Source organism: Saccopteryx leptura, chromosome 3 (genome assembly GCF_036850995.1).
Source record: "Saccopteryx leptura isolate mSacLep1 chromosome 3, mSacLep1_pri_phased_curated, whole genome shotgun sequence".
NCBI classification, from domain to species: Eukaryota; Metazoa; Chordata; class Mammalia; order Chiroptera; family Emballonuridae; genus Saccopteryx; species Saccopteryx leptura.
Window position 1 is genome coordinate 365,283,062 of NC_089505.1, and position 27,797 is coordinate 365,310,858.

Below are 27,797 nucleotides of genomic sequence, written 5' to 3' on the forward strand. Positions count from 1 at the left end.
AGGCCTAGAGCCAAAATTTACTGTGCTAATAATGGATTTATTTTATTGACATTAAAAAATTCAAACTCTGTAGTCTTGAACCCCAATTCTCAGATTATTGATTATGGATTACTTAATTGTATTAGGGAATTGTTATGTTATATTTACTTTTGGATAAAAACTGCATTAGATGCATAATTCAGTAAGTTTTTAAAAATGTTAATTTGTCCTTGTTTAGAAGTTAAGCACCTTATCAAGATACTAATTTAAGTTTTAAAACCATGTTTTATAACTTTGTATCTCGAGAGTACTGGATGCTGTAGTGATGTCTCTCACATCTGTGAAGATGAACAATAAAATTGTTTATTTACAAGTAATGGCTCTAATTACTTTTCTGGCAACACCTTTTATGATAAGCTTAGGAATCCTTCCCATTTATGGAGTACTTTTTCAGATGATTAATCTGCATTTATACCCATGTGTAATGAGTAAATTGAAGAGTAGAAACGATGAAAAATAAATGGGACACTTGACACCAGCCTTTTTATGTGGTATGTCCAACATGCCATCTATAGAGCACTCAGAGCCGCCCTGCTTAATGCCAACTCTGCACAGTTTCCCTCGTATTTTACCATCTATAGAGCACTCAGAGCTGCCCTGCTTAATACCAACTCTGCACAGTTTCCCTCGTATTTTACCATCTATAGAGCACTCAGAGCTGCCCTGCTTAATACCAACTCTGCACAGTTTCCCTCGTATTTTAGTGCGAACAGAAAGCTGTGTGGTCCCCAAATAATCTTTCATATTCCAGAGCTCTGCAGACAGCAGGCCTAATGGTCATCCCTCCCAAGACACAGAAGTTAAACGGTTTCTTAAGGACAAGTGCATGTCCTGAGTGCTAGCGACCTGATTCCTTGTAGGGGCCTATCTTGTGCAGACCTCTAAAAAAGTGTATCTTACGTTTTTACAAGAATATCAGAAATACAGTATAGGCATTCCAACACTATAAACTATAACTCCATCCAATGTGGCTATTCTCTGTTGTCTTTGGACACATTCACAAACGTTTTTACACATGTAGGAAATTTTATTGCCAAATGAAGAACTGACAAAGTTCTAATTTTTTTTTAAAAGTATCAGTTGGCAGGAAGAAGGTAAAAACTTTCATCTAAGAATGCGACGTATTTTGTTTTTAAATCCAATGTTTTTAACTTACACTTGGTTTTACTCCTTGGTTTTTTTCTGTTGTTGTTGCTTGTTTTGTATTGTTTTTAGTCTTTTAACTCGGTACTGCTGGTGGCTTTGATTTCATGATGCACTATGCTTATGAAACCAGCTTTCAGCACTAAAATGAGTTAAAGATGTTTCGTTAATTTGATCATTGTTTTCCTGTTGAGATCTTTCTTTAAAGGGAAACTGTCTACTTAGACTTCTGCATTCAGCTTAATAGAGGAAATTATTTTATAAGAAAACATTTGAAAGTCAAAAGGTTTAAATGTATTTCTCTCATGATCTAAAACATGAAAATGCTGTTTACCTAATTATTATTGTCATTGGTCATTATGACTTCAAAAGAGGTACATTTCAATTTAATACTGAAAATACTTGTTCAGTAAGGTAACATTTTATATTCTGAAAGTATTATTAATACATTCTTTTAAAGCCAAATTTAGACAAAGTTGACAGCATCCCTTTAACGACATCCTATTCAACTTTTAGTTAATAATTTGTGGGGTTCTTTTTGGTTTTTCATTTGTAATAGAAATGTTATATGTTGCTTAACAATGTTTTTGGATACTAAAGTTGCTTAACAGTCAAAATAGAATACAAGAACAAAAATGAAGAAACCAAAATAAAAATATCAATTTTTTATTATTTATTCAGGCGATTTCACCTAAACCTCAAAGTCAGAAAAAAAATGAAGCTGACATTAGCAGTTCTGCCAACACTCAGAAACCTGCACTGTTATCCTCAACTTTGTCTTCAGGGAAGGCTCGCAGCAAGAAATGCAAACATGAATCTGGAGATTCTTCTGGGTGTCTAAAAACCCCTAAATCACCACTTCCCCCAGAATTAATACAAGTCGAGGATTTGACGCTTGTTTCTCAGCTTTCTTCTTCAGTGATAAATAAAACTAGTGAGCACAGATTTTTAAAAAATAGTTACTTATAAGATCCATGAAAACCAGTTTGATTGTAGTTATATTGTCTTTTTATGAAGTTGCTTTTTAAAATTCAGACTTAAGTGGCTTTGGTAGGGAAGACTTGCAACTATTTCAGGGGCAAAAACCAGCTACCTTTCTGACTGATGTCCTATGCAGAGACTGAACTGCGGGTTGAGAACCTTTACCACTTAATACGGGAAATGCCGCTGCAGTTTCATTCTCCTCAACCAATAATCCAAGCACAATGAGAGGCCTGTTTCATTAAAAAAAAACCCAAACAAACAAAAGTCAACATATAAAAATGCCTCCTGGTGGGTATTTTTCCTCCAGTCCTAAAGACTGTTCTTATGGATAGGTGTAGTTACTGTCCCGCTTTCTGTACCCCCTCTGGTTCATTTTATTCATTTTTATTCTAGGATTTAGGATGCAAACTTCAGTCAGCTTTTCATTAATGAAGAAGAATGCGTCCTTGATCTTATTTCTAAAGATGTTACTCTTTCAGTACCACTGCTTGTTCACGAGTTAATTTAGCCTTTTAAAAAATAGGCTTTTGACACAGGTTTGGATAGAGCTATGACAAGATTTGTGTTGACTCCATTTCCCTTATTAGTTTAGTATTCTAAGTTAGAAAAACACGGAAAACAGTTCACCTGGAAAGTCCTTTTACAGCATAAAGACAGTTTTCCTTTGCTATTTGTACAACACATGAATTAGTAAATGAACATGACACGTTTCCTTATGAATTCTTCTGCATCCTCTCTTCCACAATTAAAAATGTTAGCATCGAGAAGACTTTTTTTCAAGAAAATATATTAATCACTTCCTTTTAGTTGCCATATTTTCTACGAAGTCATATTTATCAACTTTTGATCCAGTTTTGGCACTTTTTTTTTTTTTTTTTAATAAATGGGTAGGAAGGATGGGAACAGAAAAGCTCACATTTCCTCGTTACGGCATTGACCACGAAGTAATGTCAGTAGTCACAACAGTGTCACCCGACATTTAAGTATTTTGAAATTGTTTTGTATTTTGGTATTATAACCACAGTGTTGCAGCAACTGAGTTTTATTCTTGTTATTTTAAATTACCACCGTGTTCTTTTAATTTCAATTTTTGTAAAATTTCTTTTAAATACTAAATACCTCTTTAGACCACTTATTTTCTCCTAAATTAATGACTTATTGGCCTTATGTAATCCTGCCTATACTAAATAATCAAACATTTACATGCCACATAGAAAGAAGAAAAACTAGAGGTTGAAAAAAAAGGACAGGAATTTTCAAACTTTTGTGTTACATAGCTAGAAGATGCCTAAATGATTCACCAAGTTAGTTGTTATAAATGAAACAACACACGTGAGGGCAAGAACAGTGTCGTTTTCTTCTAAAATCCTGATTTGCCCGTGAGTAGAACACTTAAAGTTGTTTAATTTTTTTTTTTTTTAATGAATCAGGCCCAGACATATGCTTATGAAAAACATTTGGGGGAACAAGGGTGGGACAAAATTATTTACATTAGTTTTGCTTGGGCCGGTAAAGCAAAGCACTAACTACAATGCATGTCAGATTTTTGTCACCTATGCCCCTGCCTTTATTTTTTTCTCCCTTAGATTTTCTAGATTTGTAATGTAGCAAAAGGGACTATATATATATTAATCTTTGGCTATACAGAGACTAGTTTCCCAAAGGAAAAATGGCCACTAACACAATGATCTGCAATTAGAGAATTAACTGTAGCCTGTCACGTGGGGAAACTATCTGAAATTAATGTTCCATGTTATTTTCTTCTGGTTCTAGTAGGCTTTGCTTTTAAAGTTCTGATTAACTCTTTGTGAATGAGGGCAGTTTTTGCCTTTGATTACTTTTGGAACATGCCATTCCTTGTGGATACCATACAACATCAGAGGGCAGTATTTAAATCATTTTTCCCATTTATCTCCTTAAATATTATAAGATGACCCCGGAATGTATCTGCTTCGTGAACATTGAAGATCTTTTTCTAGGTCCTCCACAGCCTGTGAACCCCCCTAGACCTTTCAAGCATAGCGAGCGGAGAAGAAGATCTCAGCGTTTAGCCACCTTGCCCATGCCTGATGACTCTGTAGAAAAGGTTTCTCCTCTCTCTCCAGCCACTGATGGGAAAGTATTCTCCATCAGTTCTCAAAATCAGCACGAGTCTTCAGGACCAGAGGGTAATGTATATTGATTTCCTATAGACCCACACATAAAAGAAGATAAGGAAAGTGCTAAGAGACAAAGACTATTAAGATATTATGAAATTTCTGCTCTTCCCTTATAGCTTTTGGATTTGTAAACACTTCATTCATTCTACAAAGAGTTACTAAGAGCTGCTTTGTGCCAGGCTCCGTTTAGCCTATGTAACATTTAAGTCCACATGGGTACTACTGAGCCAGTTAATGTTAATATATTACATTCTTTATTTTGTGTAGTGCCTGATGTTGCACATTTGTCACTTGAGAAGCTGGGACCCTGTCTCCCTCTTGACTTAAGTCGTGGTTTGGAAGTTACAGCACTGCTAGCCCCAGATCCCTCTTACCATAACGAGTGTCCCAGGGCAGAAAAGGAAGATACACAGATGCTTACAAATCCTTCTTCCAAAGCAGTAACTGATGGAAGAGGAGCTCCAACAGCAGCAGGTAAAAAAGGCTCACCTTACAAGTAGCTAGGCTTGCATTTATAGGCTGTAGACATTTTGATGTATAACTAAGTAATTTTAATATGTAATTCCTCTTCAAAAATACTTTTATGTAACATCTGTGGGAGACAGGGTTTCTCTGTCTTTTTAAAGTTCTTTTGTGCCATCATTTGCTGTCAAATGTCCGGGATATACATACTAATTACTTTGTCCCTTTACCTCTTTCTTTGCTTCCTTCCTCCTTCCTTCTTTCGTTCCTTGCTTCCTTCTTTCTTTCCTTCTTCCCTCCCTCCATCCCTCCTCTAATTTTTAAGTTTAAAAACAATTTTCAATTACAGTTGATATTCAGTATTATATTAGCTTCAAGTGTACAGAATAGGGTTAGACATTTACATAACTTACAAAGTGAGCCCCTTGTATGTGTAGTACTCACCTGGCACTGTGCACAGATATTACAGTATTATTGACTGTATCCACTGTGCTTCACATCCCCCTGTTTTTTAATTGCCAATTTGTACTTCTTAATCCCTTTTTTCACCCTTTCCCCAAAGACCCTCCCACCTGGCAACCATCAGTTTGTTCTCTTTGTGTGTGTATTTTCATATTTTTTGTTTTTTAGACTTCTGCATATAAGTGAAACCATATGGTATTTGTCTTTGCCTGATTTATTTCACTTTGCATAATACCCTCTAGGTCTATTGATGTCGTGAATGGTAAGATGTTACAATGGCTGAGTAATGCCCCGTTGTCCATGTACACCGCCCTCTCTTCAGTCATCCGTCAGTGGACTCGTGGGGCTTGCTTTCCTACTCATTCAGCCACCCAGAAATGTCTTTTGACTGGAGCATTTGATGCATTTGCATTTAAGTATTTTTGATAAGTTTGTAGTTATTTCCATTTTTTTATTTATAATTTTTATCTGTTTTTTCCTTCTTAAGGAAGGAAGTCACTTTAACATTTCTGGTAGTACTGGTTTGGTGATGATGAACTCCATTAGTATTTCCCTGTCTGGGAAGCTCTTTACCTTTCCTTGAACTCTAAAACCTAGCTTTGCTGAGTAGAGTACCTCGGTTGTAGGTCCTTGCTTTTCATCACTTTGAACATGTATTTTGTGTCCATCCCTTCTGCCCTGCAAAGCATCTGTAGAGAAATCAGTTGACAGCATTATGGGAGCTCCCTGGTAGGTCACTAACTTTCTCTTGCTGCTGTTGAACCTCTGGCATTTTAATGAGCTGTGTCCTGGTGGGTGCAATGATGCAGACTCCTGGGCACCTGGGCCGAGTGCTCCATGGTGTTCTTTGTGTGGGTTGTGTGTCCCTTCCTGCTGTCCTTGCGCCTTGATAGCTGTTGGCATGTCAGTGGGTGGGACTGGCCCTCAGATGACTGGCTGGGAGGGCTGCCTGTGACTACAGGTGACAGGTTGGTGTGCGAGGGCTCCACTCCATGGAGTCACTTCAGCAGGACTCCGGTGCCTGGTGAGTCTACCCTTTGGGCGTGTCCCTTGTGGAGCTAAATGGGTGGTGCTCTGAAGCCCGTCACTGGGTGTGTTGGTTCTGGGTCTCTGGGGAGGTGCTATCGAGCAGGCCCCTGGTCAGCTGCTGCCTGTGGTGTACCCTAGCCACCTGGTAGGAGCTACGAATTGATCTGAGGTTAGTAGCTGCCTATACTGGGCTTGGAGGCGTCTGGGAGAGGCCAGCCGTGCTGTGAACTGAGGCTGGCTGCCAGTAGTGTTGGGCTTGGGGCCACTGAGCAAGAAGCATACAGGGCATGCTGAGGCTGGCTGCTGCTTGACTGGGCTTTGTGGACCTTTCAGAGATTTTAGGGAAGGGTAAGCATGGGCCAAGGCCAGCTGCTTGCTTGTAACAGCTGCCGAAAGAGGTTCCGGCCTGCACGTTAGTGGAGTGGGGTGGGGTGGGGTGGGGTGGGGTGGCGTGGGTTCTCAGGGAATCCCAGGGTGGGGTGAGTTGGATGGATACTCAGATTTGACTTCTGTGTCTACCAGCTGGGTTGCGAGAGGGCTCAGCAAAGAACAAAATGGCGGAGAAAGCTGCCCCTCTCGCCCTGCCCTGAAGCCAGACAGTTCAGTTCTTCTCCATGTGTCCCGGCACTTTTCCGGCTGCTGCCCAGTCCTGAGGAGCCCACATTGTGGGCTTCTGTCAGCCAGAAAGTCCTGTGCGGGCCCTTTAAGAACAGTGCCTGGGACCCCAGCAGTCCTCCCTCCGACTCCTGACCGAATCCCTGTGGATTTTCATAGCCAGGTGTTGTAGAGACTTCCCAGCACTGGGACCCTCGGCAAGGGAGCTCGGTGTGGGTCTGGGCACCCTGGCTCCCAAGAGGGGACCCTCCGCAAACCAGATATGCCTCCCGATTTCTAACGCCACCGATGGGTGTGGGGCGAGCACCCTACCTCCGCCTCTATTACCTGTGTCCATGTGGCTTCTTTAAATCCGCAGTAATAGGACTTCTGTTCAGCCATAAGGTGGTTCTCGAAGGTGGTCGTTCTATAATTTAGTTGTAATTTTGATGTGGCCTTGGGAGGAAGTGAGTGCGCATTTTCTGGCTCCTCCGTCTTGACCGGAAGTCCCCTCCCGGCTTCTTTCTCACATCCTGTTTTTACTAAAGAGGAGTTACTCGAGTTCAATATCGTTACCGAAGTTTTTGGTTTTGAAACCAGGAAATACTTTGGGGGATCAATAATTATGTTTAAGGATTTTAATAAAATTTAATATTTAAGAAACACTTAACTTAAATTTAACTATATACCTGTATTTTAAGTATAATCCCATATTTTGAGGCAAAATCTCTCAAATTTAAATTTAATTCATTAGTGTTATTTTGGTAGTCTAATACTTAAAATCAGCCATGTTCAACACATTTTGGGGATGATTTTATGATAATTATTTTAATCTGAAAGCATTTAGAGGTTTTATCAAGTAGATACTTTAACAGAATTTATATTTCCTTATAAACTTGTATTTCTAATTTATATTTCCTTTATAAGGTTACATTTTTTTAATGTATATTTTTTATTAAATTTTAACCTCTACTAAGGAGTACATATAATAAAAAGAAGGCAGGTACTGGTTTTAAATGCTTTTCCAGTAAATTACTAACTTGGAATTAGACAGATGAAGGAGTTCTGTTGAGTCAGTTCTGAAATGGAGAAAAACATAAACTTTTTTGATTTACAACCAAGAACATTGGGGATAATTGTTTTAATAGAATCTTCCCTGAAATCACCTATCAGCTCCTTGGATGAAGAATCAACTAGAGCTTGCTTTTTTCTGGTGATGGTATACATTTTAAAAAAAGAAACATCTTGTAGATTACTGTCTTTAGATACTGTCTTTTTAGAATATCTTTACATTCTTACTCTGTCTTTCGAAGTAAAAATGTAATTAATATTAAATATATAGTTTTCTATAATTTCATTTTATTAATAAAGATTAAAGTTATTTTGTTTATAATAGTTTTTCCATACCTTATTTTAACAAAGCGGTGCCCAAATTTGAAGATTTGTAAGTTTTGAAACATGTCTTGTCATTTCTCAAATCCTGCTGTCTTTTGATTCTTACTCTAAGCCCCTCTTATGCTAGGGTAGTTAATTTTGCTTTCCCCTTTCCCACAAGAAAGTCCCACAAGAATTACCGTTGACCCTTGGAGGTAGTTTTCATGTTGAAGGTCTCCTTCAATTCTTTCCCAATCGGGAATTTGTTGCTGGGCTGAATATATGAAAAATATTTTAAAGTTATAATGTTCTGTGTCCATTGGGAAGATTATTTTTAAATGAACATTTGAAAATGTATTTTCTTTAAATATGAATAGTAGTAATAAGCCTGAAAGGTCCATTTATTAGAGGTTTGAACACAATCACAATATTCGGATCCTGGCTGGGAGGAATTCTAATTTATTTGTTACCCTTTTCATCTTTTATTTTTTGAGGGAAGTAACAGAATTCAGGTGATAACTTAATCGGATCTCTTTTTATTAAAATCCTATGAGCCTGTGTGATTTGCATGGAAACCTCAGTGATCTGCATGCCTTTGCATGCTTTCCTCTCAGGGTTTTTATCTACTGTGTCTCAATTGTTTTTGCAGTGTATGTTGGACTTCCATTTTCTTGCAAGTTGTTTGCCATCTAGAGTCAAAGTCCCAGGTGTTTTGTTTCTGCTTTTTCTAAAGTGTTGCTTATTTGATTGGTTGATTTTCCATAATAATTATAAAAGTAAATTTTGTTACTATTAAATTTTAAAACATTTGTTAAAAGCATTATTTACCAGAACTTGCATTAAAGACAGTTTCTGGGGTATTTCTCCTCTCCTCTCACTTAAAAAAGAAAAAAAAAAGAAACTTGTGTTTTAGAATGAGGAGGATGTTAGTCATTACCTGTGAAAAATTTTTACAGAGTTGGATTTTTACTTCTTTGTGGTTTACAGTGTGCCTGCTGCCCCATTTAGAGGTCATGGTAAGGGATTGAGGGGATATGCAAATTACCCAGTTATTAGATACACCTCTTTACAGGGTAAGATTTACTGTTAGTTGTTTTTCCGGTAGAGGTAATGAGTTTGCACTAATTCTTCTATATTCTTCCACTGGGAAGCAGGTGACATTATGACTAAGCAAGGTTAAGGATGCTATGGCTGCCCACGTGACCAAAATGTCATTGGTATCCTTATAAAAACTGATCCACTGTTGTCATTTTATTATCCGAATGCCTTATCTGACAGAGCCAACCTGTTTTAGAAAAGGAGAGGACTCAGTTCTGTCATTGTTAGCTTTCAGATGGAGTCCTGTTCCCATCTGGGAATAGTGTACTATCTTCTTACCTAGCCTTACTTGTCTACTGAATATGTGTGTAACAGACTCTTCACTACGAAAACCTCTTGAAGGCGTTGGAAGATCTGGGAGCTCAATGTATGGTAGGGTGAGCCAGTATCACAGAGGGACAGTTGGGCACTTCTCCCTTGTGCCCTGACTGGGAATTGAACCCGGGACATCCACATGCCAGGCGGACGCTCTACCACTGAGCCATCTGGCCAGACCCATGTGTGTGTGTTTTTTTAAGTCTTGCCATTGTTGTATATACGAACACTTATTTTAAGCTTCTTATTTGTGTAAAATATTGACAATCCTTTTTCAGTCTCCAGTTTTAGTTTTGAAATTTTATCAACTAAGAAATATGAATGGTCTGACCTGTGGTGGCACAGTGGATAAGGCTTGACCTGGAATGCTGAGGTTGCTGGTTCATATGCCCTGTCAAGGCTTGTATGGGAGTTGATGTTTTCTGCTCCTTCCCCCTCTCCCCTCTCTCTCGCTCTCTCTCTCTCTTTCTCTCTTTCTCTCTGTCTCTTTCCCCGCTCTAAAATGAATAATTAAAAAAAGAAGAAATGCAAATGTTGAGGTGAACAGAATCTGGAACCGAAAGCACCCTTGGAATGATGGGATCTGGTCTGGCACACGGACCTGTGTTCCCGTGTTCCGCAGTGCTTCCTGCCCTTTTCCTTGTCTTCCAAGTGTCTGAGGGATCCCACACCGTCCAGTCCATACAGGCAGCCCAGTAAAGCGGTTCCTTTCCTTTGAATCAGCCCAGGGGAAGCCGGCTGCGCTCCACCCTTCACCTTGGAGTCAGTGCTGCAGACAGTAGGGACCCACCAGGTGCTGATCAGGATCAAATGCTGCTTCTGAGTGTTTCGGTGCGATCCCTGAGGCTTTAGAAAGCACAGTTCTCATGGCTTACAGTATAAGTCCCTTGTCATCTTTAAGAAAATTGCATTAGCCTGACGGACGGTGGCCTAGTGGATAGAGCAATGACCTTGGATGCTGAGATCCTCATTGAGACCTTGAGGTAATCAGCTTGAGTTTGGGCTTGTTGCTTTGAGCCTGGGATCATTGACACAATCCCAAGGTCGCTGGCTTGAGCACGAGGTCATTGTCTCGGCTTGAGCCCCCTGGTCAAGGCATGTATTAAAAGCAATGAACAACTAAAGTGAAGCAACTATGAGTTGATGCTTATCATTTCTCTCCTCCCTCTTTCTAAAATCAATTTAAAAATTACATCAAAGTTGTAGAATTTTCATGGTGCAGTTATTAGTAATCAGGAAACAGTAATTAGTAAAAGGAAGTGATACATACTGGCAGTCTTGATAATAAAATTTAATTGTATTTCTTTTTGCACTGATGTCCCTTTTATTTTTTGTCTTGGAGATTGTCAATATTTTTACTTAATATGAAACTTATTAGAGCTTTATTAACTTAATTCAGGTTGAGTGGTATTTCTATATTTTTATTTTGTTTAAATTAAATTATATAAAATATTTGAAGATGAGAAAATGCTAGCTCTGATACTGTATTGAAATGATTTGAAAATTGAAGAACTTATTGTAAATGGTGATATAAAAGCATAATTTAGTGGACTGAAATTCTATTTTAAATGTAGTATAGTATTTTTCTTAGATTACTGTAGGTGCATGTAAGATACTCGCATTGAGAATGGTTGAATATGAGTTGAGCAGCTTGGTTAAATGTACGTGTGTCAGCTACACAATTACTGAGGTGCACTATTGGTTTAAAAATATATTTTGAACAATTAGTAATATCTAAATGTCATTTAGGTTGAATATTTTTATGTCTCAATAAAGATAAAAAATGTGTAGATAAAGACCAAAAATAATTTGCAAAATAATTCTGGTTTGGCTTTTATTATTAAATTAATACCACTGATGGTGTTCAGAGGTACAAGCTTGTTTTAGGCAACAGAGATTAAATAGTAGATCAGAAATCTTACGCAGGTTGTTGAAAACTAGTATACTTTAATAAGATGTTTAGTATTTGATTTGGATGACCTGAATAGCGTTTATGTCTTAACTATCAGAAGAAATGTTGCGTGGACCCACTACCTGGTTCATGTCAGCATCTTTCAGATTGCCAAAGACTGTGATGCCACAGTCGGTCTTTACTGAGGGCCTAGTCCATTTAGCTTATAATTTATATATATTTATATATATTATGTATATATAATTCTAGAAATGTAGTTTCAAATTATTACCCCATCACAAAGGAGAAAGTGAAAAAAAGCACTTCTTATTTATCAGACACTGGTCTACACATTGCATATGTGGACACATACTGTCCTGATAACAACACAGAGTAGACAGCCCCATTCCCATGGGGCAGATAAGGACGCAGAAATGCAGAGACATATAATGGATTACTCAAGGCCATACAGCTCATACATGGCGGAACCAGGATTGTAATCTGGTAATGTGAAGGAACAAAAATCATCCTTAATTTACTAGTGTTGTGAAGTAAGAAATCCCACGGCTCTGTTACTACCTCAGGCAATAAAATAATGGAGACCTTGGGAAAAAGAGTCTTACGTAGTGTTTGTGATCAATTGTAATTTAAAACATTGTTCCAAAAAAAACACAAAAACATTGTTCCCTACTTTGTAACCCTTTCTGACTAAACATACATATTTTCCCCCTAAACCTGCAGGAGTATTGAAAACAGAAAAAAAAGTGAAATTGGAAGAAAAAAGCTCAACAGCATTTGGTATGAACAGAACGTAATCTTTAAGCAAAAGCCTGTAGATGACTTGGCAGTGGGAGGACGTAGTCTCTTTCCTTTTGACCGGCACTGCTCCTTCCGGTGCCAGCGGTGCCCGAGTGTGTCAGTGTCACCTCCAGACCAGTGGCTCCGAGTGCCTGTCTTTATAGCAGTATATGTATTTCTGTCAATGGCGTTTAAGGCTTTCTCTGAGAACAGTGTGTTTTTAAACATTTTAAAAATCATGGCTATTTAACAGTAAGCTGCCATTTAATATTGTTGAGACTGAGAATGGATGATAAAATAGTCATTTTTCTTAGACTGTCTTCTTTAACTGTATTAAAAAGTTGCTAAGTTTTCTGCTATCACTTCTAGTGTATGTGTTATAATGCCTAAAAATTTTGGAATATTGGATGACAGTCTTAAACGTTATACCGATTAGCTAACTGGAGTTTGAGCCTCTGAGAGCTGATTAAAAATGGGTGATGAATTGTAGGCTGATCCATCTCTGAAGAGTTAAATATATGTGATGGATTAATTTTAAATAAAGTATTCTAGGATACTGCTTTAACATCCATTTATTTTTTTAAGTACATATGATTGGGAAAAAGGAATATTTTTAAATTTTGGTAAAAAGTGTTTAATGAAATAAGTTTCTTTTCATTAGTCTTCATTCTTATACACACTGGGAGAGTATTGAAAGACTGAAGGAATTATTTATGGGTTGATTTAATCTCTTATCTTTCCAAAGAAAAAAGATGATCAAGTTTTTTCTTCAATCTCCTAATATATATTTATTAAGTTATAGATGGAAATGCTGAGTCTCCTCAGACAGGGCTTAAATAACGGAGCTGATTTCTTGCCACATCAGGAAGCTGAGTTATATTACTCATTTAAAGATTTTAACTACTGTCTGTGTTAACTTGAAGGTGTCAGGAGTTGGGATTTCTCAACACTGCTAAGGAAGACCCCTCTTATAGTCCAATAAGCTAGTCAGGAGTTCCAGACTCATGACAGGAACAGTTTAATTGAACCCGTCCACTCTGGGCAGGTGACTGCAATAGCTGATTAAAACATAATGCTGCTTGAGGTTAATGGCAAAGGAACCGGTCGGGCTCAGTCACGGCACTGACTCACTCCCTTCTGTCGTTTAGGGAAGAGAAAGGAAAAGGACAGAGAGAGAAAGGAGAAGAGAGACAAAGATCACTACAAACCGAAGCAGAAGAAGAAGAAGAAAAAGAAAAAGAAATCTAAGCAGCATGGTATGTGAAAATGGTGGTTCTTATTTATTTACTTATTTATCTTGATTTAAGATTTTTTTTTTTTTATCTTTCTTTACTTCTTTTACCAAAATGGAGGTAGGGCAAGATCCCACATTGATGAGAACTGAGAAGTTCCTGTACCTTTCCTTTGTCTTGCTAATTTTGAAAATGTGGGAATCTCTTTTACTAGGTCTATATATTAAGGGGGCTATAAAATTAATTTTTGCAATGATTGGAGACTTTCTTTTCTAGTCTTAGGTAGACTAAATGCCTGACCAAACAGTCTTCCGTGGACTAAAGGGATTCATCTCAATCTAGGATTTTATAGCGCCTTTAATCAGTTTTCAGAAAAACCTGAGAAAATCAAATAATGGCCTATCACAGACCTAGGAACTGGTAACAATAGGAGGATTATTTCAGGGACCACTAAGACAGAAATCCTCGAGCGTAAGTGAACTTGACTAAGATCATTGGGTCTCCATCTTCACGCAGCAGCAGGGTGGTTCCATCTTTCACGAATTCGGACGAGATTTCTGGCGGACTGGTCCGCAGACTGGTGGTTGACAACACTGGCCTGTCAGATAGCCTGTCTCTAAAGGCTGTCTGACTCCTGGACTTCAGCAGAAGGAACATGATGACAAAGCGAAGGGTGGAGATGCCAGACGGAGGGATGAGCAAAGACGGTGCTCGTCAGTACAGGGACACAGCCGACCGCTGACTGGGAGCCCGTCTCCTCTGTGAGGAAACAACACCGGGGCAGAGAACACGTTATAATAATAGCTTATAAATTGAGATTTTGGAAGAGTAAAATAAATTCATTGCTAAATAAGTCTGTCTGTATTTTAGAATTTCTAACATGTAAACTTAAAGAGTAGAAACATAGGATATGATTTCCAAAAGGTGGAGAGGGGATGTAATACAAAAACATCCAAAAGGAGACAATGAGGAAAAAACAGAAAAGAAGAAAAATATAAATTGCAAAATAAGATATTGGAAACAAATCCAGATATATCAGTAATTATAACCATATGAGAGAGATTATAATGGATTTTAAAGGTCCAGTTATACGTTATTTTTAAGAGACAAAGCTAAATATAAGGATAGAGATGAGCGAGCAATATGGAAAATAAAAGTATGGAAGAAAGTATGGTGAGCAGATGCTAACCAAGGCATCTTTGAAAGCTGAGCGTGTGAGCTCAGATCTTGATGCAGCACTTAGAGCCAGGTGACTTTGGACACGTTACTCAAAATTCTGTAAATCTTGCTTTTCTCACTTCTCAAATGGTAATGATAGTTTCTACTTTGTAGATTTATTGTTCAGGTTCGGTAAGGTCATTGTTGTCAAGTACTTAACACAGTCCCCAGCTAGCACAGGACTGCCCTCTCCATGTCTGTGTCTGAATAGCGTGGTGTTTCTGGGTGGCCCCAGTCCTGACCGACAGGGGCGGTGCGGGAGGGGAAGCCCGGGGATTGCTTCTAACAGTCTTTCCAGTTTGTGTGCACTGTAAATGTTGAGATCCACTGACAGTACTTTCCGGTAAGAATGAGGCTTCTGTAGTCAGGCCGTGTGGGTTTCAATGTTGGCTTTGCCCTTAGTAGCTATCTATTCTTGGGCAATTGACTTAACTTTCTCTCCTCCATTCTCTAATTTGTAAGATGTTGCTCCCTTCCTGGTCAGTTGTGAAGATGAAAAGAGTTAATAGCCCTGGCTGGTTGGCTCAGCAGTAGAGCGTCGGCCTGGAGTGCAGGGGACCCGGGTTCGAATCCCGGCCAGGGCACATAGGAGAAGCGCCCATTTGCTTCTCCACCCCCCCCCCTTCCTCTCTGTCTCTCTCTTCCCCTCCCGCAGCCAAGGCTCCATTGGAGCAAAGATGGCCCGGGCGCTGGGGATGGCTCCTTGGCCCCTGCCCCAGGCGCTAGAGTGGCTCTGGTCGCGGCAGAGCGATGCCCCGGAGGGGTAGAGCATCGCCCCCTGGTGGGCAGAGCGTCGCCCCCCTGGTGGGCGTGCCGGGTGGATCCCGGTCGGGCGCATGCGGGAGTCTGTCTGACTGTCTCTCCCCGTTTCCAGCTTCAGAAAAATACAAAAAAAAAAAAAAAGGGTTAATAAACTTACAGCAAAATGGGTTTGAAGAGTGGATTTGGGCTTGTGGCATGGCCTCCTCTCCCTTACAGACCCTGAGCAACTTTTTGTTGCATTCAGGATGAAACTTAAACAAAACAAGCCGTGAACCTGATCTGGCTCCGCTCACTGCAGCCTCATTCCCCGCCTGCACTCCCGGTGCCCCAGCCAGTCCCATCCTCTGTTGGGGCCTTGTCCCCTCTGCTTGGAGCCTTCCCACGCCTGGGAGTCAGACCTCTGGCCTTTGTCCCCTCTCCACACCCCACTGTCCTGTAGGCTGGCTGCAGGTGACCTCTCCCCTCTGTCCATCTGTCCAACTCATTCCAGGCTGAGGAGGACAGAACTCAGGACTTTATTTCAGGACCAATTTTATTCAGAAGTTTTTTGCTGAATAATTTATTGATCAAATTATCACTACTATTGACATGCTATACATCATGAGAATATCTTTACAAACTGCAAAAGAAGTCATTGCACATTTCCTGCAGACATAACTGTCATTATAATAAAGAGGAAATGTAAAAATAATTATTTTTCACTCGACTACTCAACAAGAATGTATTACCAGTTAGAAAATGGTGATCTCTGCTACATCTCTGCTGTCTGGGTTATACTTCCCAGGTGTTCTTGCCACACCCAGTTAATTAGATGCGTAACCATCTCGCTGCTCATGGATGACAAGAGAAAGTGGTGGCTGGTTATTTTATGTATCCTGAAGCATGACTTTCGCATTATTTTTGTAGTGACTGTTCTTGATTACTGACACTGTATTAATATTTTTTGTGTGTCTTATATTGTAGACTATTCAGACTATGAAGACAGTTCTCTAGAGTTTTTGGAAAGGTGCTGTTCTCCACTGACTCGATCATCTGGGACTTCTCTGGCTCTGCGAAGCATGTTTACGGAGAAAAATACAACTTACCAGTACCCACGGGCAATTCTGTCAGTGGATCTTAGTGGTGAAAGTATGTGTAACTATGTAATGCTTAAAACAAGTCTTAAGAGTCTTTCATGTAGAACTGTGGATAAAACATACTTTCCTGAGGACCTGTCTGAGCACAGGGCACACCATTTGCACCATTTGAAAAGTTATTCTATAAACTAGTAGAATAACTAGTGGAAATGTCAGCATTAGAACTTTGAGCTACTTTTTAATTTATATAAAGTAACATTGGCTTTATACTTAGTTATAGGACAGATGATAGGAAAAAACTATTAGCTTTTGCTATATTTGGTTTTCATAGGTGTTTTTACATATATTTTCATTTTCTTTCTACCAACTTATAAAGTAGATATTCTTTTCCACATCACATAGATAAAACAAGCAGAGACTTAGAAGTTAAGTAACTTTTTGGGCTAGGTAATGAATGTTATAATTAAAACTCAAACCAAAGTCGATTCTAACTCCTAAGATAATGCTTTTTCTCAAATATTTCTTACTCTTAAAAATGGACTTTGCATTCTTGAACACACATACATTCATAACCAAAGGTTTAGGAACGTGGTCAATGACTTGAGCATAGTCAGGTGCTAGGCACTCGTACATAGCCGTAGGCACCGCTCAGTGGGCGTAGGCACCGCACGTGGGCGCAGGCACCGCTCTGTGGGTGTAGGCACTGGTATGTGGGCGTGGGTGTAGGCACCCGCACGTGGGCGTAGGCACCGCTCTGTGGGCGTAGGCACCCGCACGTGGGCGCAGGCACCGCTCTGTGGGTGTAGGCACTGGTATGTGGGCGTAGGTGTAGGCACCGCTCCGGGGATGCAGGCACCTGCACGTGGGCGTAGGCACCGCTCTGTGGGCGTAGGCACCCGCACGTGGGCGTAGGCACCGCTCTGTGGGCGTAGGCACCGCTCCGGGGATGCAGGCACCCGCACGTGGGCGTAGGCACCGACCGGTCCGGGGATGTAGGCACCCGCACGTGGGCGTAGGTACCCATATGCGGGCGGAGGGCCACGTCAGGAGGTGAAGGAGCCCCGGAGTCAGCTCTCAGCCTTTCCTCCTAGCCCTGGCCGTGGGTGATGCTAACGGCCTCCCGGTGTTCTCGGGGGAGCAGGGACTCCCAGCTCTGTGCGGGGGCGGCAGTGGCAGAGTGGGAACTGAGGGCGGGGTGAGGAGGGGGCGGGTCTCGGTCTCACGGGACCTTAGTGTTCTCTGCTCTGCTCCCAGAGCACAGGCTGTGTGCTTGTGCGCTGCCACTGCCTGCTCTCAGCCAGAACTGACCCCTCTCGCCCACAGGGGACGACAGCACACTCTTTCCATTACCCTCAGACAAGCACACAGCATGCTGGAGATTTTTCCTTGAAAAAAGAACTGGGGCCCTGGCTGGTTGGCTCAGTGGTAGAGCGTCGGCCTGGCGTGAGGGAGTCCCAGGTTCTATTCCTGGCCAGGTCACACAGGAGAAGCGCCCATCTGCTTCTCCACCCCTCCCCCTCTCCTTCCTCTCTGTCTCTCTCTTCCCCTCCCGCAGCCAAGGCTCCATTGGAGCAAAGTTGGCCCGGGTGCTGAGGATGGCTCTGTGGCCTCGGCCTCAGGCGCTAGAATGGCTCTGATTGCACCAGAGCGATGCCCCAGGTGGGCAGAACATCGCCCCCTGGTGGGCGTGCCGGGTGGATCCCGGTTGGGTGCATGTGGGAGTCTGTCTGACTGCCTCCCGGATTCCAACTTCGGAAAAATATGAAAAAAAAAAAAAAAACTGGAAGGAGGAGGATTAGGACAAGTCCTGCTTCCACTCCCCTCTTTTCCCATTTACAAATACAAACTTGAAACCTGGCTTTTAAATCAAGTTGCAGATAGTGGTCCTCCATGTGATGTAATTTTTAGAATATGCTTACAAATTTTTAAAGATTTTTATCAAAATGAAATTTAAAAATCCCGAGGGGGACTCATCCCAGTTTCAGAAATGCTGGTGGAGCCCGTGACACAGGCTTCGGAGCCACAGCGCGGTGTGCATTGGCGCCCTCACAGGCCGCGTCGCTCACGCGGTTATGTGTCTTGGCACTGACTGTGTTTGGTGTCTGGCCTGGCGCGCGTGACCTGAGATGTTAAGTGCAGTGGCAGCAGTTGATACTGATACTGTTAGGAATAACAGTATTGTACTAGACCCCGGGGGAGCCCCTTCCCCTCTCTGAAGTGCTGTTAGGGCGCACATACTGAAACCTGTTCTCTCTACAAAGGGGACCACAGGGGTAACATTTGGGAAAGCACGTGGAACCTATGCAGATTTAAATTACTACTGTTAACCTTAACCATAACCACTGAACTCCAAGATGAGGACATACTTCCCAAGTTACCTGTAACAGTGTGTACTTTAAGATGTAAAGCAATCGTAATTACCTAGACTTCAAAAATCATTTATTTCTTTGTCCAGAGGAAAAAATCTCCCATTTGTTTGCCCTCACTTGCTAAATAATCACTACCATAGTGCCTTTCTGTCTGGAAAGGAACAGAAAAATGGAAAAATATGAGTATACTTTTATGTATATTCCAGACTTAACAGATGTGGAATTCCTAGATGATTCTTCAACAGAGAGCCTGCTTCTAAGTGGGGATGAGTACAATCAGGACTTTGATTCAACCAACTTTGAGGAATCGCAGGATGAAGACGATGCTCTTAATGAAATCGTGAGATGCATCTGTGAGATGGATGAGGAGAACGGCTTCATGATCCAGGTACGCTGCCTGCCCTGGCGCAGGGACTTAGTGACTTCAGGTGCTCTCTGAGGACAGCAGGCTTCTGTTTTCTCTTTTTAGTCACTGCCCCATTGAGGTGGAGGTCTCTAACTTATTACTATTATTTTTATTATTATTAATGAGAGGACAGGAGACGGAAAGACAGACTCCTGTGTGAGCCCCAACCGAGATCCACCCGGCAACCCCCTGCTGGCGATGCTCTGCCCATCTAGAGCCTTTGCTTGGCAATTGAGCTATTTTTAGCACCTGAGGTGGAGGCGCCACAAAGCCATCATTAGTACCTGGAGCCAACTCACTCAAACCAATTGAGCCATGGCTATGGGAGAGGGAGAAAGAGAGAGAGAGAAGAGGGAGAGGGGTAGAGAAAGCAGATGGTCACTTCTCCTGTGTGTCCTAACCGGCAATCGAACCCAGGACATCCACACACTGAGCTGATGCTATACCACTGTGCCAACCAGCCAGGGCCCTCGAACTTATGATATTTACAATGCCAGTAGTAATGACTGGCAAATCTCTTCATCAAAGAAATAGACTTTCCTTATTTGATGGGCACTCTCCCATTGTTTGGATGTTTAGTTTGAGGCCTTTAAGCTGAAATTCATTGTAAGAGCTATTAAGATGGGTAAGCGTCCATGCTGATGGGTAGACCATAGTACTTCTCTTACTGGTTTGTATCCCTGTTATAATAATTCATTATTATTATGCAGTCACCCTTCAACACAGCTATGGGAACATAGACATTCCCACTATTCTCAAAGATGAAAGGAAAGTGCTGTTGTAGGGTTAACCATTACAAACAGCATCTCTCTGTAGAAAGAGTGTCTTTAAGAAAAAAGGGAAGCATAACACATATTTTGTGATGACATTTGGAGGATTGGAGATGTTAAAGGAATGGAAAATAGTAATCTCCTTGATCACCCCTTTTCAATAGTTTTCTCTAATAAGGGAACTAGAGATGTACAGGTTGCACTTGAAGAGGTTCTTGTTTCAGGGTCTGCTGCAAATTTCCCTTTTTTTAAAAAAAATTCTGGGGAGGAGAGTAGAGAGGGTCAAATATATGGTGACAAAAATGATTTGACTTTGGCTGATGGGCACACAATGCAATCAACAGTTCAAATGCTATAGAGATGTTCACCTGAAACCTATGTGTTCTTAGGGACCAGTGTCACCCCATTAACTTTAATTTCTAAATAAGTAATACATACTTTTTTAAAATTCTGCCTTTAATAAGCTGTCTTTAAGAGTTTTAAACATCTATTTGCCTAAAAATTAGTGGGAAATAGATGAAATAGTTTTATGACATTTTTATGAATCAAGTAATTTATTAAAGCACATTTTAATTGGTGCACCAAGAGGAAGTTCCCGAAATAGCTAACTGTTTCAGGAAAAACATTCCCCTTCAAGTCCTCACTTGCTTTGGTTGTGTAGAGGGGACCGAGGGAGGGAGGGAGCTGGTGCGTGCGTGCCTGCTTGCTTGCCTGCTGTGCGTGCCTGTGGCTCGGCAGTGATGGTGCCCCTCTGTCCTCAGTGTGACGAGTGTCTGTGCTGGCAGCACAGCGTGTGCCTGGGGCTGCTGGAGGAGAGCATCCCGGAGCAGTACACCTGCTACGTCTGCCGAGACCCGCCCGGTAAGCCCCCCCACCACCACTGGGCGCGCCAGGCAAGATGCCAGCTGTGTGACGTGCCGCTCCCCCCTTGCCAGCTAGACTGTGCTTCCACAGTCAGATCTTCAGATGTTTTTCACGGTTACAGTTTTATATGTCATATTAATGACTTAGGCAAAAACATCACCGTGAACTCATCAGTGTAGTTAATACCGTATTGGAAGGATGGAGTGAAGGCTTTTTCCTAGAGAATTAGCCGCTTAGTCTACTCCGTGTTCTGATTTCTGAGTAGGTTCACGCATGCCTGTTGGAGTGGAATCCTGGCCTGAGCTTAGACTCTTGCTCTAGTTTTATAGTTTCTGATAGGGCTGTATATCCAACGAATTTTAGTGCAGACGAGAGCTCGGGTGATCACCCGGGTCCTGTGTTTCACGGTGAGGGACCCAGGTCACAGGACGGGGCGTGGCCTGTCACAGGGTAGGACTAGAGGGGGCGGAACCAGGAAGGCAGTCGGCCCGGGGACTCCCTGTCCGCGGAGGCCTCCCCCGTTAGCAGCTGTCAGAGGGCAGTGTTCTGTGTGCTGTGTCTGCTCCCCACTTCTGGGGCAGAAAACGAGACATTTCCAACAAAAAGCTAACGAGTTGTTCTCACACCTGTCAAAATGAGCAGCAGCAGCATTAAGAAGCAGGAGGGTTGCTCAGCCTGATCTGAGTGGCAGTTCCTTCGCCCTCACAGTTACCGGATGCCTTCTGTTAGTTCACTGGCGAGAGGGAGGCCGGGTTCTGACGACACCCTCCACTGTCGTACCGCGTAGCAGGGGACATGGACACACCAACAACCAGTCCCAGCAGGGCATGGTCACTACTGCCCAGGGGACCCGGGATACACAGGGACCTGTGAGGTCTCGGACATGGGGAGGGGTCCCGGTCACTTCCCTCTCTCTCCTCGTCTCATCCGGTTCCAGGCAGAGCTTAGTGAGGGGCCGCTGTCCCTGTCCAGTTTGCGTCCAGCCCTCAGGCCCCGTCAGAGGGCAGACGAGGGGTCCGTGAGGGATGGAGCACAGTGCCTCAGGCTCTCTGCGCAGTGTCGCCTGCTGCTGGCCCTGGCGGAGGGAGCCTGTCCCTAGTGCGCAGGAGGTGCTCAGCACGCCTCGCCCTCCCAGAGTGTGCCTCGCACTGGAGCTCGCCTTGCTCCCCAATAGTGTCGGGGCTGGGGGTGGGTGGGCAGGGAGGGGCTGGTGGGGAACCTGCAGGGTGGAGCCCCTGTGACGGCAGTGTCAACTTCCTCCACAGGTCAGAGGTGGCGTGCGAAGTACCGTTATGATAAGGACTGGCTGAATAATGGGAGAATGTGTGGCTTATCATTTTTAAAAGAAAATTATTCTCATCTTAATGCCAAAAAGATCGTTTCCACACATCACCTGCTCGCAGATGTCTGTGGCGTCACGGAGGTCCTGCATGGCCTGCAGCTGAAGATCGGCATCCTCAAGTGAGTCGGCTGCCCTGGCGGCCGCCGGCAGGGTGGGTCTCGGGAGGTTGGGACGTGCGGTCTGGACGCAGACGAGTTATCTCAGTAGACTCTAGCTGAGAGAACGGAGAGGTGACTACCGTTCTGGATGAGTGGCTGCTCTGCCCCACTGCCCTGGCGCAGATGCACGCGGCCGACGGTAGGTGGCTGTGGGCTCCCCTTTCGGTGGAGCTTAGCCCCGCCCACTGCTCTGCGTGCTCACGCAGGGGGTGGAGAGCACGTGCTGTGGATCCGTGTGTGTCCTGGAGTGCTGGCGGGATGGGGAGTGGTCAGTAATGTGTTTTCTAGTTACCGAGGGATTGATGTTGCAGGCTGTTGACCGGTCCTGTAATCCACCCCGTGTTTGAGTCTATCCCAATTTCCTCATAAAAAGCACACTTACCCCCCAAACAGTGTATCAGAATGTTCCTGATGTGCTTGTTTGCAGTTCTTCCGTACCCAGATACAGTCCTTAGACTAAAAAAGCCAGGGTCAACCACTGGGTTTCACAAGATCTTCTTCCTTTTGACTCACTTGCCCACCCTTCCTGTGCCCACCTCAGCACCTCCCACACAGACCGGTGCATTGAGTGCTCCCGTCCTTTGTCATCGCTTAGTGTGTGCCGTCTGCTCCTGTCCCCCTCGTCTCCCTTCTCAGGAGCGCCTCCTCAGCCCGCTGTTCCCCGTCTGAGCCGCCCCCATCCCTCTGTGCTTCCCTGTGCTCCAGTCCCGTGCCCATCCAGGGCGTCCGTCCTGGTGCCACTGTGATCTCAGTAAAGGGCAACTCAGAGCTTGTCTCTTCCCCAGCTAAATGCGTCGCCGTGTCCTCCGGGGCCTGGTGAACGCAGCCTGCCCTCTCTGGAGCACATCCTGTCTGCCATTTTATTGCCATGTTTCCCCTCTCCTGCTTCTTTTCCCAGATATTCCAGCTCAGACAAACATCCCTGAATGAAACGTTCTTTCCCATAGCTCCAGGCCTTTGTGCATATCAGAATAGGCCTTTGTGCAAATCAGAATAGCCTTCCTGGAGGTCACTTGGGCAATATCTACAAAAGTAAAAGTGTGCATATAGTGTTGAGCAGTTCCGTACCTAGAAAGTCTTCTGACAGAGTCCCGCTCGTGTGCAGAGATGCGCACGTCTGGCAGTGGGGGAGCGCTGGGACTAGACGGTGCTTCAGTACTGCTTACTTACTAGACTGGGACCAAGGACACGGCACAGTGTCCATACATGGTACATGTGAAGGACACATTGTAGGAGCGCTCCGTTTGTGCAGAAGGAAAAGATGGACGTGTGCCCGTTTTAAAAAGAATTGTATATGGATAGAAGAAGTCTGGAAGACCACTCCTCAGATATTTGTGACTGCATGGCATGGGAGCTTTTACTCTATCCACATCTGCAGTCTGAATTTTTGTCATGAACATGTATCATTTTTTGACTGTTACTAGATTTTTTTTCTTCTTTTGAATCACGTTTCTCCAACTTTGTTTTAAGGAATAAACACCATCCTGACCTTCATCTCTGGGCCTGTTCTGGGAAGCGGAAAGACCAAGAACAAGTCGTTGCTGGGGTGGAGAAAAAAGTAACAGCACAAGACATGGTTCATCTCGAAGAAAAATACCCTGTGCAGAACCATCAGGAGCCACCGCGTGTGCCCCTGAAAACGGAAGGGACCTACATAACAAGTGAGCACAGCTACCAAAAGCCACAGAGTTACGGTCAGGACTGCAGAGTTCGTGCAGACCCGGGGAGCTCCGATGATGATGACGTTAGCAGTTTTGAGGACGAACAGGAATTCCACGTGAGGGAGAGGAGCCGTTTCCAGTTCTCAGTGAAAGAAGACGGACTGCCTGCAAAGGTACCCGCCTCACAGTCTCCTGGGGGACACGCTAGGTCACAGTCTGCCTGGGGGACACGCTAGGTCACAGTCTCCTGGGGACACGCTAGGTCACAGCCTGCCTGGGGACACGCTAGGTCACAGCCTGCCTGGGGACACGCTAGGTCACAGTCTCCTGGGGACACGCTAGGTCACAGTCTCCTGGGGGACACGCTAGGTCACAGTCTGCCTGGGGGACACGCTAGGTCACAGTCTGCCTGGGGACACGCTAGGTCACAGTCTGCCTGGGGGACACGCTAGGTCTGCCTGGGGGACACGCTAGGTCAGCCTGGGGACAGGCTAGGTCACAGCCTGCCTGGGGACACGCTAGGTCACAGTCTGCCTGGGGGACACGCTAGGTCACAGTCTCCTGGGGACACGCTAGGTCACAGTCTGCCTGGGGACACGCTAGGTCAGCCTGGGGACACGCTAGGTCAGCCTGGGGACACGCTAGGTCACAGCCTGCCTGGGGACACGCTAGGTCACAGCCTGCCTGGGGACACGCTAGGTCACAGTCTGCCTGGGGGACACGCTAGGTCACAGTCTCCTGGGGACACGCTAGGTCACAGTCTGCCTGGGGACACGCTAGGTCACAGTCTCCTGGGGACACGCTAGGTCACAGTCTGCCTGGGGGACACGCTAGGTCACAGTCTGCCTGGGGACACGCTAGGTCACAGTCTGCCTGGGGGACACGCTAGGTCACAGTCTGCCTGGGGACACGCTAGGTCACAGTCTGCCTGGGGGACACGCTAGGTCACGGTCTGCCTGGGGGACACGCTAGGTCACGGTCTGCCTGGGGGACACGCTAGGTCACGGCCTGCCTGGGGACACGCTAGGTCACAGCCTGCCTGGGGACACGCTAGGTCACAGTCTGCCTGGGGACACGCTAGGTCACAGCCTGCCTGGGGGGCACGCTAGGTCACAGCCTGCCTGTGTGCACGCTAGGTCACAGTCTGCCTGGGGGACACGCTAGGTCACAGTCTGCCTGGGGGGCACGCTAGGTCACAGCCTGCCTGGGGACACGCTAGGTCACAGTCTGCCTGGGGACACGCTAGGTCAGCCTGGGGACACGCTAGGTCACAGTCTGCCTGGGGGACACGCTAGGTCACAGTCTGCCTGGGGACACGCTAGGTCAGCCTGGGGACACGCTAGGTCACAGTCTGCCTGGGGGACACGCTAGGTCACAGTCTGCCTGGGGACACGCTAGGTCACAGTCTCCTGGGGACACGCTAGGTCACAGTCTGCCTGGGGACACGCTAGGTCACAGTCTGCCTGGGGGACACGCTAGGTCACAGTCTGCCTGAGGGGCACGCTAGGTCACAGTCTGCCTGGGGGACACGCTAGGTCACAGTCTGCCTGGGGACACGCTAGGTCACAGTCTGCCTGGGGGACACGCTAGGTCACAGTCTGCCTGGGGACACGCTAGGTCACAGTCTGCCTGGGGGGCACGCTAGGTCACAGCCTGCCTGGGGGCACGCTAGGTCACAGTCTGCCTGGGGGACACGCTAGGTCACAGTCTGCCTGGGGGACACGCTAGGTCAGCCTGGGGACACGCTAGGTCACAGTCTGCCTGGGGACATGCTAGGTCAGCCTGGGGACACGCTAGGTCACAGTCTGCCTGGGGGACACGCTAGGTCACAGTCTGCCCGGGGACACGCTAGGTCACAGTCTCCTGGGGCACGCTAGGTCAGCACAGGGAAGTACCAACACATGCGGAGGGCCCAGATCTTACATAGATTCCCAGGGTCACAGGTACCTTGTCAGGGTCAAGACATTGTCACATTCTGTACGAGGAAACGATGGCCATTTGGACATGAAATTATTCCCTGATTCAGAACTGTAGTCATTCAGTAAACTTTTCCCCAATAAGAATTTCAATTTTATAAGCACACCTGGCTACCCACAAAAAAACATGAGCCATATTTTATTCCAAATAACAGTGTCTATGTGTGAGAACATCAACATGCATATGTATATTTAGTATAATGTGGCTTTCTTTCTCATGTGTTTTAGATAAGAGGTGGTACTTTAACCCTCTTTTGAAAATATTGGCTATTTGTCTATATTTATCAAACTGCATTACGCAGGAAGCTGACCACTCGGAGGTCTGTGCACAGTGAACATGTACAAACTTCCTGTCCTTGGCATTGCCTTAGAGATGCTGTGCTTTCACTCTCTAAAAATTAAATTTCAACTAGCAACACTGCTTTAAAATTATCTATCTATCTTGCTTTCTTTATCCAGTAATCACTGTAAGTAAATATTTGGCTTCATTTAGGAAGCCTGTATTTCATAAAACTTGTGGTAAATTATATTGTCAGATTAATATCCTTTTCATGAAATGGGTTATATCCGAGTGCAGATTTGGTGTGTGTGCATTAAACAGTTTGTATTTTTTAAGTTTTTAAAAGGTTTTTCTCTTTCTCTTGTCTCATTGAATTAATTGCATTAGGAAAGTCCAGTCTGTAGTTAATTTAACTTTCTACTGGGCTTTACCAGCTTTCTTGATTTTTCTATCATTGCTTTTTGCCTTCCATCTACTTATGTCACCAGTTTAGATGAATCGAGGAAGGGGTCAGTCTGAATTAGCTGGGCATGCTAATTCTGGGACGTCATTAGCGACTTATCTGTTTAGCATGGGTTAGTCCAGGGGTCGGGAACGTTTTTGGCTGAGAGAGCCATGAACGCCACATATTTTAAAATGTAATTCCGTGAGAGCCATACGACCGTGTACGTTACACATTACCCAATAAAAATTTGGTGTTGTCCCGGAGAACAGCTGTCATTGGCTCCAGCCACCTGCAACCATGAACATGAGCGGTAGAAAATGAATGGATTGTAATACATAAGAATGTTTTATATTTTTAATGTTATTATTATTTTTATTAAAGATTTGTCTGCAAGCCAGATGCAGCCATCAAAAGAGCCACATCTGGCTCGCAAGCCATAGGTTCCCGACCCCTGGTTTAGTCCGTGCCTTTGACCCTGTGCACCACTTTGCTGCCAGGCGGAGCGGGAATGACCATCAGCTGTCATTTGATTATGGCCTAGTCCTCCTGTAAAAGTAGTCTAGGAATTGGATTGGATTTCACTGATCTTTGCGGGTGATGAGGTTTTGAATATCTTTTTCTTTATGACAGTCCCTTTCATCCAACTCTTTGTTTTTTTCAATGGCGTCTTGGAGAAGAATGCAGCTGAGAAGAAGACGGTGTTTGTTTACAATGATCCGTCAGGCGCTGAGGACCCCGCGGACTCCCACCTGCAGTGGCAGCTCAACCTGCTCACACACATCGAGAACGTGCAGAATGAAGTCACCAGCAGGATGGACCGAATAGAAAAAGAAGTGGACGGTAATTTACGAAGGAACGGAAGTGCGGTCCCCATAGTGGCTCAGGCGGGT

At 44.1% G+C, this 27,797-nt stretch overlaps 1 protein-coding gene across 10 annotated transcripts in view; it reads left to right on the forward strand.

Annotated features, from left to right (window-relative positions):
- The window catches only part of PHF20L1 (PHD finger protein 20 like 1), a 78,553-nt gene that overhangs the window by 48,402 nt on the left and 2,354 nt on the right, over nt 1-27,797 (forward strand). For 7 of the 10 annotated variants that reach the window (XM_066379542.1, XM_066379541.1, XM_066379543.1 and 4 more), the window contains 11 exons: nt 1,864-2,116; nt 4,146-4,334; nt 4,593-4,799; nt 12,292-12,348; nt 13,497-13,604; nt 16,524-16,688; nt 19,212-19,393; nt 20,943-21,042; nt 22,311-22,506; nt 24,016-24,379; nt 27,582-27,747. In XM_066379542.1, coding sequence (XP_066235639.1) covers nt 1,864-2,116; nt 4,146-4,334; nt 4,593-4,799; nt 12,292-12,348; nt 13,497-13,604; nt 16,524-16,688; nt 19,212-19,393; nt 20,943-21,042; nt 22,311-22,506; nt 24,016-24,379; nt 27,582-27,747 — 1,987 coding nt within the window. The remainder of the gene's footprint in view (nt 1-1,863; nt 2,117-4,145; nt 4,335-4,592; nt 4,800-12,291; nt 12,349-13,496; nt 13,605-16,523; nt 16,689-19,211; nt 19,394-20,942; nt 21,043-22,310; nt 22,507-24,015; nt 24,380-27,581; nt 27,748-27,797) is intronic. The other 3 variants (XM_066379545.1, XM_066379547.1, XM_066379551.1) reach the window with 1 other exon arrangement.